Source organism: Coturnix japonica, chromosome 2 (genome assembly GCF_054131305.1).
Source record: "Coturnix japonica strain WE chromosome 2, WE-NBRP24, whole genome shotgun sequence".
Classification (NCBI taxonomy): domain Eukaryota; kingdom Metazoa; phylum Chordata; class Aves; order Galliformes; family Phasianidae; genus Coturnix; species Coturnix japonica.
This window is the reverse complement of record NC_140664.1, coordinates 63,143,764-63,157,727: the sequence shown is the minus strand read 5'-3', so window position 1 is coordinate 63,157,727 and position 13,964 is coordinate 63,143,764. Positions and strand designations below refer to the sequence as shown.

Sequence of the window (13,964 nt, the reverse complement as noted above, 5' to 3'; positions counted from 1 at the left end):
TGAGATAGATAGTGCACATACAAATTTGGAAAGCCTCATGGGAGGAAAATAAGCCCAGTCTCCTGACACCTTCCCATTGGGTTAATTTGGCTTTCAGTGATATCCAGAGCTCTTTACACAGACTTAGTTTCAGCTTCGTTGAAGTGATTTGCTTTTTAATTTGGGGTTCTGCAGTTCTATTATTTACTTGCATGGAGTGCATGGAAGCCAGATTAACCTCCTTAGTGAAAAAGGCATTAACTTTGGTGTTCACACTGGTAGCATAAGAGAGAGGCAGCTAGGACAACTGCTACTGATGCAGGTGCTGTACAGCTAAACAGACTTCTCATTTCCCAAGTCTCGATGAAGACAGTTGGCGCCACTAGGAAGGGGTCTTCTTTTGATGGAGCTTGGAGTTGTTAGCAAAGGCAGGGGCTGCTCTATAGAATGATCTCTTTTTGTCCTTTCCTTCTTATTTGCACAAGTGGAAAACCCTAATATTGGGGATTTCACTGCCACTTGCAGCATCTAGGCTGTAGCACTTTGCACTTCAGTTGAATATCCAGGAGTTCCTAGGGAAGAAATACCAAAGCAAGGAAGGAAGGAAGGAACAAAACAATGTACACGGTTGCAGCATCTCCATGACTAGTTCAGGACACAGCCTTAGCTGTGTCTCAAACTCAATTTAAATCAATAAGAATTGTTTTCATCTCTCTCTTCGATGTAGCGGTCAGACCAAAAGGCAGCATTGGTGGAGGGTGGGGGGTAAGTGAGAGAGAAAGAAAAAAGTTGCTAATGACTGACATCACTTTGGCAGTTGGTGCAGGAGTGAGCTTTTACGCGGGGAATTCTTTTGTGGGAAAGCAAAATAGTTGAAGTCCTGTGTAAGCTTCCAGCCTTCAAAATCTCTCAAGTCCTCAACATCTCCCTTAGCAAAGAATCCTAAGGCAGTTTGTTAAAACTCTATCAAACGCAGTGGATGAGGCATCTTTGGCAGGCAAATCTGTCCCAGGGGAAAATCAGCCATCTCCTAGCAGTGTGACTTTTTCTCAAGAGAAATTGTGCACTTCTAATGTAGATTACACTGGAACAACTAAGAAGTCTTATCAAATATAGGAAAGCTATAAACCCTCTTTCCTCATTGCCGCACCAGAGTCTTCCTTTTTGATCTCTACTGATTAAGCTCTGTGTCTGCATTAGCAAATTCTCAGTGTATTATCCAAGACTTATGAATGATTTTCCCCCTCAAATGCATTTTGTTTGCCTGTTTTGTGGTTATAACTGACATATAGTATTTTACTGAGAAGATAGATGAAGAAATCATCCAGATTTTTATGTCTTATCTGGGTGGATATCACACTCTGGACCAAAGTACTTATCACACCTTAAGGTGAAAACATCTGCAGGAGCCTATTGTGAAAACATTGGCAGCTCCCTGCTGTGTCCTACTGTCTCTGTAGGCACTGGGGAGCATATCCAGTAATGTATTTTGACAGGCTGGCTTCCAAGTGTTAACACAAAAAATGGAAAATAAGCCTTAAGTAGTAGCAAAGGACTTGGTCTTCCTTTGTGTGTGCATTAGTTTGAAAAAGAATTACACATTAATATACTTATTACAGGTTATTCACTCTGCTCCCTAACTTGTAAGCTAAATCAAAGTATGCATAGAGCAGTGCCCCAAGGAAGATTAAGAAGCAATTTTCTATAGTTTATGGCTGGTGCATCTCCTTCCATCAATTCTATCCAATTGCTGATGAGTTGGAAGAGATATAGACCCTGCTTCAGAATGTGTGTTATTCCCTGTGAATTAATGTTATACTCCTGGGGATGATGATGCTAGACTAATTCTGCAGAGGAGCAATTATTCTCCTTCTGTAAAGGTTCTCTAGTAGAAACATCCAGTTGTTCTGCGTTTACCTGCACATATGATGCTTCTCAAAGGCTTCATAAAAATATTTGACCTGTTTACATTGCGGATTCATTTGACTATACTTGGAGATGCTAACATTCTTGGCTGTACAGATAGATGAACCTGTATATGTGGAATACACATGTTAGATTCGCCCAGTTTGAGATTGATCCTGATCTCAAGCTCTCAGGAGTAAAGTTGTGCACGACCATTTCCTTTCCCCAGCTGTAGCAGAGAGGTACGTTTTGGTTCATTGTTGTTGCTGTATGTTTGTTTTCTCAACAAAATGGAGGGGCAGGACTTTGGAAGTCTGTTTCCAGCACCTGGTCAGAAATCCTTTTGGGATTGTGCTTTTTTTCTGTATATCTGCTTACTTCCAATAATCATAGATTCATAAGGTACTTAAACCTACACTTCCTCTCACCTAGCCACAGCTTTACCTTAAGATATAAAAATTAACTATTGTCTAAACATAACAGAAGTGATATAGTTAGATCATGATTTACTTCTCAGGTTATTGATCTTAGCATGTACAGTTATCTTATTTCTGTGCTCCTTAGCAACATTGTCATGGTTTTATGATTTCTGGTTACTGGTACTCCACGTCATAGCATCATGTAGTGCACTGGGAGTTAAAGCATTAATGCTTGAGTTCTGGGTACCTGTCCAGAAAAGAAGAAATACATTCCCCAGGGGGGTTTGCAGTCAGAGAGGAGACAGAACTCCTGGCAAAGTCACCTGATTGCTCTCCTTTGCACTTCTCCTTTGCCTCTCCTCGCTGCTCCACATCCCAACTGTGTGCATCACTTCACACACACTATTACTGTAAGGCCTACAGCTTGCATATACTCTCATTATATTTGATTTATTAGCTTCAATTCTAATTATATTGTATTATAGTGTGTTATCTGGCATTCCTATACCATATTTAGCAAATTAGTTTGTTTCTCCTCAGATTGTTGCCGCTGTTTTTAATTATTTTGGGGTCCCCAGTTTCCCTTCTCCAGAAGCATGGAAAATCCATCTGCCCCACTAGTCACGAAACTGGGCCAAACCAGCCCATAAAACATAAACTTTTACCCTTGTTTTCAGGGTATTTTTTTACTACTTTATTGATTATGATCACCTATTTTGAAAAGTGTCAAAAATAAAAGTCTGTTCTTTTAAGTTTGGTGTAAGAAAAGATGCTTCATGCAGTGCAGAAAGCTTTCAGTAGTCTTGCTGCTCTGTGAAACACGTCTGTTCTAGGCTCATATACACCTAACTCATGGTGTTGCTTTTCATGGTCAGAGATGTTAATAGTAATGAATACACAGGATGAATGTGGTTCTTGTTTGTTCTTCCTGGGAAAATTCACAGCACTTAAAAAGCAAACAACAACAAAGCAGCAGTAAAATAAGTAAAAGAAAGAAAGAAAAAGTGAGTGATGACGATCCACACTGCATGCTTTTTTCCTAGTAATCTAATAACATACCTAATAGCACTTAAATTCTGGCAGTACTTACTGATTGTAGTCTAAGAACTTATCCAGTTTTGCCTTGCATTCGGGACAAAAATACTTGTCCCCTACCTGCAGCAGGTGTGGGTGGAATCCATGGCCCAGATCAACAGTGGTTTTGTGATTTATGTCTTGTGGTTCTGCAAAACAAGTGGTTGGCACTGGAGAAGCTGGTTAAGCCCCTACAAGCATGAAACATGTTGAATGCTCAAGGAATGAGCAGAAACAGACACTAAGCTGCTGTCCTGCTTCTGCTGGTGCGTGTTCCTGTGGTAAATAGCTACAGCATGGCAATGAAATAAAAATATGCATTATTTTGCATATTTTTGCAAATGCTGAATGCTGACCATGTTGCATACAAATAAATGAGTAAGATTTCCTAAGTTATTGTCGGTCCAGCATCTTTTGCCACCAGTAGATTCATTTTGAAAAGAAAATCAGTACTTTCTTGTAATGTTTATTCTCTGAAAAGCAACAGCTTGTTAATTTGTTTTTTAGACTGACTAAGCTATAGAAATGGTTCAGCTTTCTAACAGGTTTCAGTCGGGATATATATTCTTTTTCCCCGGTGATGTAGTGAATGTTTTCAGATTGTGATGACAAACACATCTTCTGTGAGTTTCTGCACTAATAGAACAATGGAGACAACTATCTCTGATTCATACTATAGCATCAATTTTAATGCTCATGAGGCACAAAGAACTTGAGCACCAATATGTTTATTGATAGAGCTTAAAGATATCAAAGACTGAAGTGACAGCAGTTACCACTAATCAGCATCTCTGTTGCTATCTCCAGAAATCTTGACCTTTGATGAACAGAAAATTCTAGATTCTGGATTAGATGCATTTCTTTCCCGTCCTGTCCTAAAGCTTACCAAGGTAAGTGGTAGGAAGGCTGACCAAGCACTACAGCTTCCAGAGGTGTGAGCCTTATCCTCAAAGCCTGATGTACATTGTCCTCAGCATGCATAGCACTGGAAATCATTCAACATCAGGGCCTGGAAGGGAGCTAACTCATGTGAAACACCTGAAAACTGTAAACGTCAGCGTGGAGCTGAGAGGATATGTAGAATAAAATTTGCTGTCCTCTTTTTAAAGTGAGTTGTGAGTTAACTGGTGGCACAACAGATTCAAGCAGAGCATTTTTTTTGTGATGAAAATCTTCAAATCCTTGAAGGTTTTGACTCTTTTGGGATCAAACTTGAATTTTGGTGATGACAGAGAGGCTCTCCCATTTTTCTCAGGACTTTCCTAACAAACACTCCCAACACACATATTCAGTACAGTTTCATTTCACTCTTGTTCTCAGCTGGATTGGCTGAACACTGAGAGTGGAGCACCCCAATTATTCTGTCTGCATGACCTTATGAGCAGGCCAATGCCATGCTTTTTGACAGTGTGCTTGACAAACAATGGGAGACCAATGGCAGCCAGCATCAGCTCTCATCTTTTTATCTCTAGAGAGCAGTATTTGGTCCTATATTCAGCATAGCTGCTCTAATCTGAATTTAGAACTGAAACATTTCGGAAGGAAAGTATAATTAAAGATGTTTCATCATCATTTATCCTGTAACCTTCACTTAGAAGGTATAAATATATAATATTTATTATTTAACATACATATATATGGTAGATATATTCTATATTATAGTTTAAAGAATAAATGTGAAGATATTTCTGGATTGCAGCTTTATTATACTTTAATGCTCAGACATTATTAAAACATTAATAAAAGAGTTGTTACACTTGGAGTGGTTTGCGGCTGATTCAGGACAGTTGAAAAATGTCAGCAGGTGATGGAGAATCTTAGTGGTGTCTGAAACCTGCCAATAGTTTATCACATCACTAGAAAAAGTGCACTTCTCTGCCATGTGGAGCTGGACAATTGTGAGTTTCTCCTTATTAATCCAGTGATGAAAACATGGATAGCTCTGAGAAACAGTGTCTGTAGACCTGCGCATAGTGGTTGCAACTGGAAAAGGAGTAGGTGGAAAAAAATGTCTCCACTCTCTGTAGCTTTACATTTCAATGGGTAACATCTGGATTTCTATATATTGAGAGTGGATGGGAGACTTGTAACTGGTAAAGTTGCATGTGTTGAAGGAAATGGGAAAGAATGACTGGCATTCTCTGACACATTCTTTTTGATGTCTGCATGTATGTAACTGTCTTGGAAAACCGTTTTGCTGTCATAAAAGCAAATTCACATTTCTTTGGCCAGGTGTTGTTTGAAAGGATGTAACTAGGATAGCATCTTCCTTCAAAGCATCATATGTACGCAGGCACAGCAAAACCTTTGACTGAATTACAAACTTGTTACCCAAACATCATATTTTATGAGCACATGATAGGTTTCTCTCTGTAGAAGGATCTCAACTAGAGATACAGGTACAGAATAAAAAGGAAAGTATGTACTCAATGGTAAACACAGTAATTTGATATTGTTGATTGGAAAGAAAATAACTAACATTTAGAAATTATCGATTTTCAATACACTAAAAAACAACACCTGCATTTTTGAGTCTTTCAATTGCCATTAAATCTGTCTTAAAAGGAAGCGGAAAGACATCAGTGAAGTTAGTTTAAACTGTTAGGCACTACTCTTCTGGAAATAAGATGTCTAACAAGAATTTTGAGGAAGAAGGCACTTGAACAGGCATAACTGTGTAGTAAGTGTTTAATAATCCATGTTTCAGTTCAGCCGTGTTTCCCTACCCCATGAGTATTTCTTTTGAATAACGCAGGTTACTTGTTTTGAATTGCAGTGAAACTGAACTGGAGCTTGACTCACTGAGAAGTAGAGAGCTTATTACTTGATGAGAAGAACAGGCATCACATGTGTTATGTGCATTAAATCCAAAGAGTCTGGAAGCGTATCTCCCATCTCCACCAATTAATTTGACACAGTCCTCAGACACAGGACTTGATATAGTTATTGACGTGTAGACATCCCATGATGTTTCACAAAACCACATAGGCTCCGGCTTCAGAAGCATGCAGGTCTTCTTTAAGTCTTGCATTACAAACTTGTTGCCTTGATGCTGAGGGCACTCAAACATAGGGATGTGTAGGTGACTGACTTTCACTAATGTCACTGTGTAAATTCAGGCTGAAGAACAGCCAAAAACTGTGTTTTGATGAACAACCAAGCTATGGAGACATCTGTGTGGGTATGTTTAAAAGTCTTTATAGAGGATTTTGCAATGCAAGAAGAAACACAGAAGTAATCTTGGCTTGCTAACACATGGAGATTTGATGTGTTCTGCCTGCTTCAAAGGGTTAAATTATTTTAAATATATACATACTTGTATATATATACTTACATATTCATTTTGGTTTTAGAAACTATTTTATTCTAACTTACCTCTTGTGTTATGGTCTGCTTTCAAGTTATATTGAACACAGATTTCAACAAAGGGCTCTTCTAAGCTAAAGCGAGGAAATAGTGGCAAAAACATATTGTGAAAGGGAAGAACTTTCTGTCTCCAAGGACACCTCTTTGGCAACTTTAACCACCAGTCTCACAAAGTGAAAGAATGACCAAGCAAATGAGTGAATGTTGTTTGAATGCTCTTCCAGCTAGAAGTGATTCACTCTTAAAAGTGGGTGTCTTTGAAGCAGAGCTGTTAGAGGGAAGTGTGCAGTGGTAATGTATGAGGTCTAAATGTGGATCTGGGACTAGACTGGAACTAGATCCGCACAGAGAGATCTCCTGGTAGCTTCCTTGCACAGCAAGTGTGAGAAATCTTCCAGGACATCTTCTTAGAAATGTTCTCATTATTTAATTAGTCATGGCTGAAACTAATGGTTATGACTGAAGACACCTTAAGGCTGTTTTCCGTCTTGTCCTTGGAATGAGCTAACAGTCTTGCTTCACTCTGAGCATTTCTAAACCACACTAAAGCTTGTTTTGCAGACAGCACATGGCCTGGTTTTTGTTTGTTTGTTTTTCCCGTTATGGATTCAGCTTGGTTAATACTAAAAACCTCCAGCTGATTAACACTATCCTTGGTAAGAAATGAAAGAAACCCATGCAAATAATGTGTCCAGTGAAGCAGATTTGTTTTCTACGAACTACTTCTTCTTGCATAGGAGACTACAGCACCTCATTCTGTCACTTGCTAATAACAGCAGTGATGTATTATTTTTCACAGTACAGAGAGATAAAATAATCTCACTGTGGTAAGGTAGCTTGAATTGTCACTTCATGTTGCCATTCCTGAGACGTTTGTTTAGCATCTGTTTGCTGCCTGGGTCTTATCACCACTTCCCTAGCTATACTATTTGGGAACACGAGTTTTGAGACTTTGCCAGTATAGCTGAATAGTTCCATTATTATTATTATTATTGTTATTATTACCTGCTTTATGACTTTAGCAAGGACTGACCGTACACCACAGGTTGCAGGGTTAGAACTTATATGGTTACAGTGATGTGATATTAGTATCCTATCAAAAGCATACCAGCAGTAATGGAAAAAGAAAGCCTTGACAACCAAGTAGATTATCAGACAAAGAAAGTATATAGATCTTCAAAGGTTCAGACAGCTTGTCTACTTGAACTTACAGTGTCCTGGATGGAAATATGTACTTGTTTTAAAATTGCACTGGTTTTGTTTTTCAAATAGGAATGTTATTGTGCAGTGTGAATCATCACAGAGAATAATAAGCTACAGACCTTGCAGAAGGGAAGTTGCCCTTTCTGGAAAAATACATTTGCAAGGAAGTGTTGCATTTTAGTTAGTATGACCTTGCATAAACTCATATTTCCCCTTGGCTTTGTTTGTTATGTTTAACATTCCAGTCCTCTTTTTTGTTAGTTTGGGGATAATCAGCAGCAGGTTTGCTGCTCTGTTGAAGCTTCTTAAAATGAACTGAAATTCACTTAGTTTGATGTACCTCTGAACATTAGCTAAACGCTTTCTTAAATTTGATAGATCACTTTTCCCCCGATTTTTATTTATTTTTAATAATTAAGATTATTTGATTATTTTTTTCTCATCTGATAAGCAAATATATATGTATATATATGTATATGTAAGTCTTTATCTACTAGTAGTCTAGTAAGATGTCACACAGTCTCTCTGGATATTTTTCACTTAGTCCTAATGTTATGTAACAGAAATAAATTTGAGGGGAAATATTTTGTTGTTTGTCACTTCTCGGATTATGAAACAATGTTTACTCATTTAAAACACTGAACTCATTCCATGCAGGAATTAATCTTTAAAAGGAATTATTTATGGAAAAGAAGAAAGTAAACTTCCTTCAGATTTTAAAGAGGGATTTTTAAAATGTTAAGTGTGAGTGGTCAAACCTTCAATGACACTTCACAGAGTGCTTAAAATACTTTTGTTTGTTTGTTTGTTTTTAAATCCAAACACATAAGGATACTTAAAATCTTGCAGTCAACTCTCTGAGAGTTATTTATTGCATCTTAAGAAATACAACATGTGCCATTCTGGCCTGTCTAACAGCAGTCAAGATTTCAGGCTTTTATTTTATTTTTATTTTTGTTTTTGCCCTACAGAAAGGCACAGTGAAAAGAGCTGATGGATTTTCTTTATTTCAGGAGCTTGTTATGGGAAACAGTGGTCACATTTGAGCGACTCCACAGTCTGATAATTCACATACGGTCAGTCACTGCATGTGTGTGGGCATGGAGGGTGATGGGGCCAGGCAAAGGCAGCTTTTTGACATAAGGCTGTTCATCTGACTTTGAAGAGACAGAAATAAGCAGGCTAAACTCTGGTTCTCAAAAAATTACTGCTGATTTCAGTTTGAGCAACATTTCCCATTTAGGCTTTTCTGGAAGTCTCTTCATCTGCCCTTCTTTCTTTCCATCCTTCCCCGGGACTTTCACTGCTCCTCCCATGGGTTGCAATTAGGACTGAACAAGAACACGAGCTCCATTACCATGTACGTGACAGCTGAAATCCCAGTCAGAACAATTGTTTCCTAGTCCTCATTCTGGTCTTATGCTGGATCCTCGTTACTCTCTAGCTTGGAGAAAGGATTCCTGGAAGGAGAAGCTCTGCTCAGCTCGTGAAGGTAGAAAGAAAATGAAAGAATGGGATATAATATTCAAGAGATTAAGTAGCTCTTTTGGGAAATGATGAGACTTCTGCCCTGTGGATATTATATTATCTTGGAAACTCTCAATGATGGAAGATAGAGCAGACTGAAGAGGATTCCACAGCCTGTTGATGAAAATGATGAGCCTTCAGTGCAAGGAAAGATTAGAAAGATGAAGACCGTTTTATTTAAAGAGGAGGTAAATCAGAGTGGATACTTTGGTCTTCTTGAAACAGCCAGTTTATAGAGCAGGTGTTATCTCTTTCCTGTAGCACAACAACCGGAGGGAAAGAAAGTAATGAGGCAATTCTTTCAATTTGGTAAATAACTTTGCCCTATCAAGTCTATTTGTAAGCCAATATCAGTAAGACAAATAGTTAATTAGGTTTCACAGTGCTGCTAGACACATCTGCCCAGAATGAAAACAGTTTCAGTTAATTCATACATAATAAATGTTTTCAGAAGGCTCTAAACTCTGCCCTTCATCTTACTGATGTGCTCTGCAATTCGCTTTATGAGCAGTTCTGCCAGTTTGTAGATTTGATTCTATCTGAAAGGCAAGATGTGCCAAATGAGACAGACAGATAAGTAGTTTAGCAGTCCAGTGTTCATAAATCTGTGACTGAAAGTGCTATGAGAAATCCACGTTTGTAGAGAAGTAAATGAGGAACAGCAATACTATATTGTACCAATGTTAGATTTACATTAAGGCATCCAGAACTGCAGTGTGAGAAACCAACCCTATAGAGACTACATGTAAAGACCTTTTAAGATGGTGATGGAAACTCCATTAATATTCTGTACTGTTTTTTTCAGAATATATTTCTAATATATATATACATATATATATATTTATATCTCTTATAGTAGACTTTGTTTTCCATATGCAGAATGGTTACAGAAAATGAACTTCTCTTCAGTAAATATGCAATTGCTCATTGTCATTCATATGTGAATTAGATTCAGCAGAGTGAGTTTTAGAAAACCCATCAATTCATTCCAAAGTGAAATGTATTTTTCCATATTGATCTAACAAATACTTGCGTTTTGTTAATTGTAGAAAGGGGGGGAAAAGGTGATGAGGAAAAAAGCTGCCAGTTTGTTGAAAATCAGAAGTTATCCTGTACTGGGTTGACTTAATTGTAGCACCTGCAAACTTTTCTCGTGAAAAATTTTCAGGAAGAAGGTAGCATTCTGAAAGAGTTGAATGAAACTTGCTAGCAAATATTGCGTGGCAGAAGTGAGGAAATGAATGGAAAGCAAACTGAAGTGCAGGAAAGAAAAGGAATGCAAGACAAAAAGGAAAAATGCATGTATCTGAATGTTTAACTTATTTTGTTCTGAAGCACAGAAAATTTATAGACATTTCAGATGAATTAATTTCAGATGATATTACAGAACGTTGTGAAGTTGGCAAGTTAGTCGCTCTTTACAGAAAATGGCTGCAGTAATAACTTGCTGCATTTCTAATGTATTTTTCAGTTTCAGTCAGACTCAGTTGCTCTGACTCAGGCTACCCAGTGTGTTAGTCCTTGGGAAGTCCTGATGCTATAGACAGGGCTTCACACAGAATGGAGTATTGTGCATCCACATCAAAATGGCAGAACCTCATCCCTGCCTTTTACCAAAATATGAATTGACTTCTCCTTAGGATTTTGATTTTTAATTTTGTTATAGACTCATTGCTTCCAGTCTGAATTATGTCATGTCCGAGACTTGGGGAAGAAGAGGTATTGTTGAACCTATTTTGGTACAGTGAAGAGATGATGAGTAGGCAGATGTTCTATTAATTTCCTGCTTTGGAAATTTTCAGATGAAGTAACTTTACCTGACAAATAGACCCAATGAGTTGCAGAGAGGTGACTACTAAACTAGAATTCAAATCTTTAAATGATATTGTATTGTAATAGTCAGGACAGATTACCATAGGTAACTGGCAGTATTAAAAGTACGTATAATATCAGATAGAGCCTGGAGGGAGGAGTGGTGTATTTTACTGAATCAAAATGTGACAGAAAATAAAGAAGCCTTTAGGCAAACAAGCCTTCAGGTATGTATCTCTATGACGCTGCAGCTCTCCCTCTGTCTATCACAGTTGCAAAAGCGTTAGTTCCACAATTCAGACTAAAAAGGGAAGAGAGAAGTAAACCACTTCTAGGCATGGAAACAGTCACTCGGTAGAGTAGCAGGGGCTGGAGTCCATGATTAATCTCTCCAGTTAGCATTATTAATGTTCCAAATGTCACTCCTTATTCATTTCACCCACTTGAGTCTGTCACGTCCTTTTGTGCCGATGGTTCTGAGAACAGGTTTGACATGTACTGTATGATAACAGATGTGCAGCTGGAGTAGCTGACTGGGAAGAAAATTTAGCCTGTTGTGAGGGATGCAGATTCCTTCCCTCCAAACACTGGTTTTTAATTCCATAATAGTCCACATGTTTCAAGGAATCCATTGGGATTAATTAAACTGCTTAAAGGAAGTTTGCATGGTTGAGAGGATTGGGTAGAGGTCTGGGATTTTCAGCTTTGCAACTCTATGAAAACCTCACCTATGAACCAAACTCATTCTGTTGTCTTCATCTGAAAGCTAGAGATGGATTGTTGTGAAGTAAACTCAGTATTTGCTTATAGGGAATGACATATTGTGAACACATGGGACACAGATCTGTAGGTACAGTTTTCACACTTTCACTCTTGAGAACTTGTCAGGCTAAGACTGATTTTTCCTCAAATGCTGGAATTTAAATAAGTTGCCTTGTCAGCGTTTCAAAAGATGTAAATTTTAAAAAGGCATACAAAGTGTTTATTGGACAATAGTGATTTTTATTTTTATTTAACTTCCATGGATTTTGTAGAGAGGTAATGTGAGAAAGTTGGGAGAAAGAGGTAAAAAGAAATAAGTTAGCTCAAGTCAGCTTTGCAAAACATGCATATGACTCATTTTAGGATTGACTGAAGCTCAGTGCTCAACATCCAGATTGCAATCCGTTGTGCTAGAGGCTATTTACAACTGATGTTCTAAAGTCTGTCCATCTTGTCCAGCAGTGCCACAGTTGGATATAACGCATGAGACTAGCTGAGGAAAAGTGGGAGAAAAGAGTAACAGAAATGATTTATCCAGATTTCAGGCCATTCAGTGAGCTATGATGCTATATTTCCATGTTAGTGCTCAGTAATGCGAAATGTGGAGACACACCATTATCTCATTCTTCTTCAGATTTCTGCATCTTAACTAGAGATAATTTTTTATCTCTAAAATTTTATTTAAAATTATTTATTTTTTTAATTGTCATTCTTTTTTTTTTTTTTTAATAAAAATACTATTTTATGGCCTAAATATACATTAGTGAAGAACATGTTGATGTCTGCTATTGACTTCATTTAAGAGAAATTTTAGGTATATTTGGACATTGACCAATATTAGAATATCAAGTCTGATTTTCCTTTGTAGCAACTGAGGAGATGCAGTTCTGGTGCAGTAGAAAAGCAAATTTGGTGAGTGAAGGCTTCTCTCATATCAAAAGGGAAAGGTTATATATTCTCATGCAATAAAGTACTTCCTATGCTCAGGATAAATTAGGTGATAAAAGGTGATACTTAGAAAAGATATTTTTTATCAGAGGGCCCAGCATTACTTTATTACTCTTCCTTCTTCTCTTTCCTCCTTCCCTCTTTCTCTCCCTCCCTCTCTCCCTCCCTCCTTCCCTCCCTCCCATCTTCCCTTCCTTCCTTCCTTCCTTCCTTCCTTCCTTCCTTCCTTCCTTCCTTCCTTCCTTCCTTCCTTCCTTCCTTCCTTCCTTCCTTCCTTCCTTCCTTCCTTCCTTCCTTCCTTCCTTCCTTCCTTCCTTCCTTCCTTCCTTCCTTCCTTCCTTCCTTCCTTCCTTCCTTCCTTCCTTCCTTCCTTCCTTCCTTCCTTCCTTCCTTCCTTCCTTCCTTCCTTCCTTCCTTCCTTCCTTCCTTCCTTCCTTCCTTCCTTCCTTCCTTCCTTCCTTCCTTCCTTCCTTCCTTCCTTCCTTCCTTCCTTCCTTCCTTCCTTCCTTCCTTCCTTCCTTCCCATTTCCCTCTCTCCCTCCGTCCCTTCCTTCCCTTCCCTCCCTTTCCTTCTTTCCCTCCTTTTCCCCACTCCCTCCCTCCCTCCCACCCTCCCTCCCTTCCCTCTCTTTCTTCCCTTTCCATCCTTCCTTCCCTTCCTTCCTCCCTTCTTCCCTCCCTCTATTCCTTCCTTCCACTGTGAAGTTTTGAGAGTCACCTCTAATATAGTTTTTAGTTGCCTCCATATTTTTAACACTGATTTATAGGTGCATCTTTTAGTCATAGAACTTTTGTAGAGATTTCAGTTATCTCCTACAGTTAGCAGTGCCTGGAGATACAAATTAAAATCATGCATGCACAGTGGCAGAACCATGTTACCAACATGTTCTGGTCCTTTCTTGATGAGTTAGCAATAATGCTGCATCCTAAAAAGCCATCTTTCCAGCTTTTCTGGATTATATTTCATGA

The 13,964-nt window shown here is 38.4% G+C and overlaps 1 protein-coding gene across 14 annotated transcripts in view; it reads left to right on the top strand.

Annotated features, from left to right (window-relative positions):
* The window catches only part of PDE1C (phosphodiesterase 1C), a 253,895-nt gene that overhangs the window by 117,459 nt on the left and 122,472 nt on the right, over positions 1-13,964 (top strand). For 3 of the 14 annotated variants that reach the window (XM_015855056.3, XM_015855057.3, XM_085539981.1), the window contains exon 4: positions 8,960-9,022. The exons of the other annotated variants lie outside the window; for them this stretch is intronic. In XM_015855056.3, coding sequence (XP_015710542.2) covers positions 8,960-9,022 — 63 coding nt within the window. The remainder of the gene's footprint in view (positions 1-8,959; positions 9,023-13,964) is intronic. 14 annotated transcript variants of the gene reach the window in all.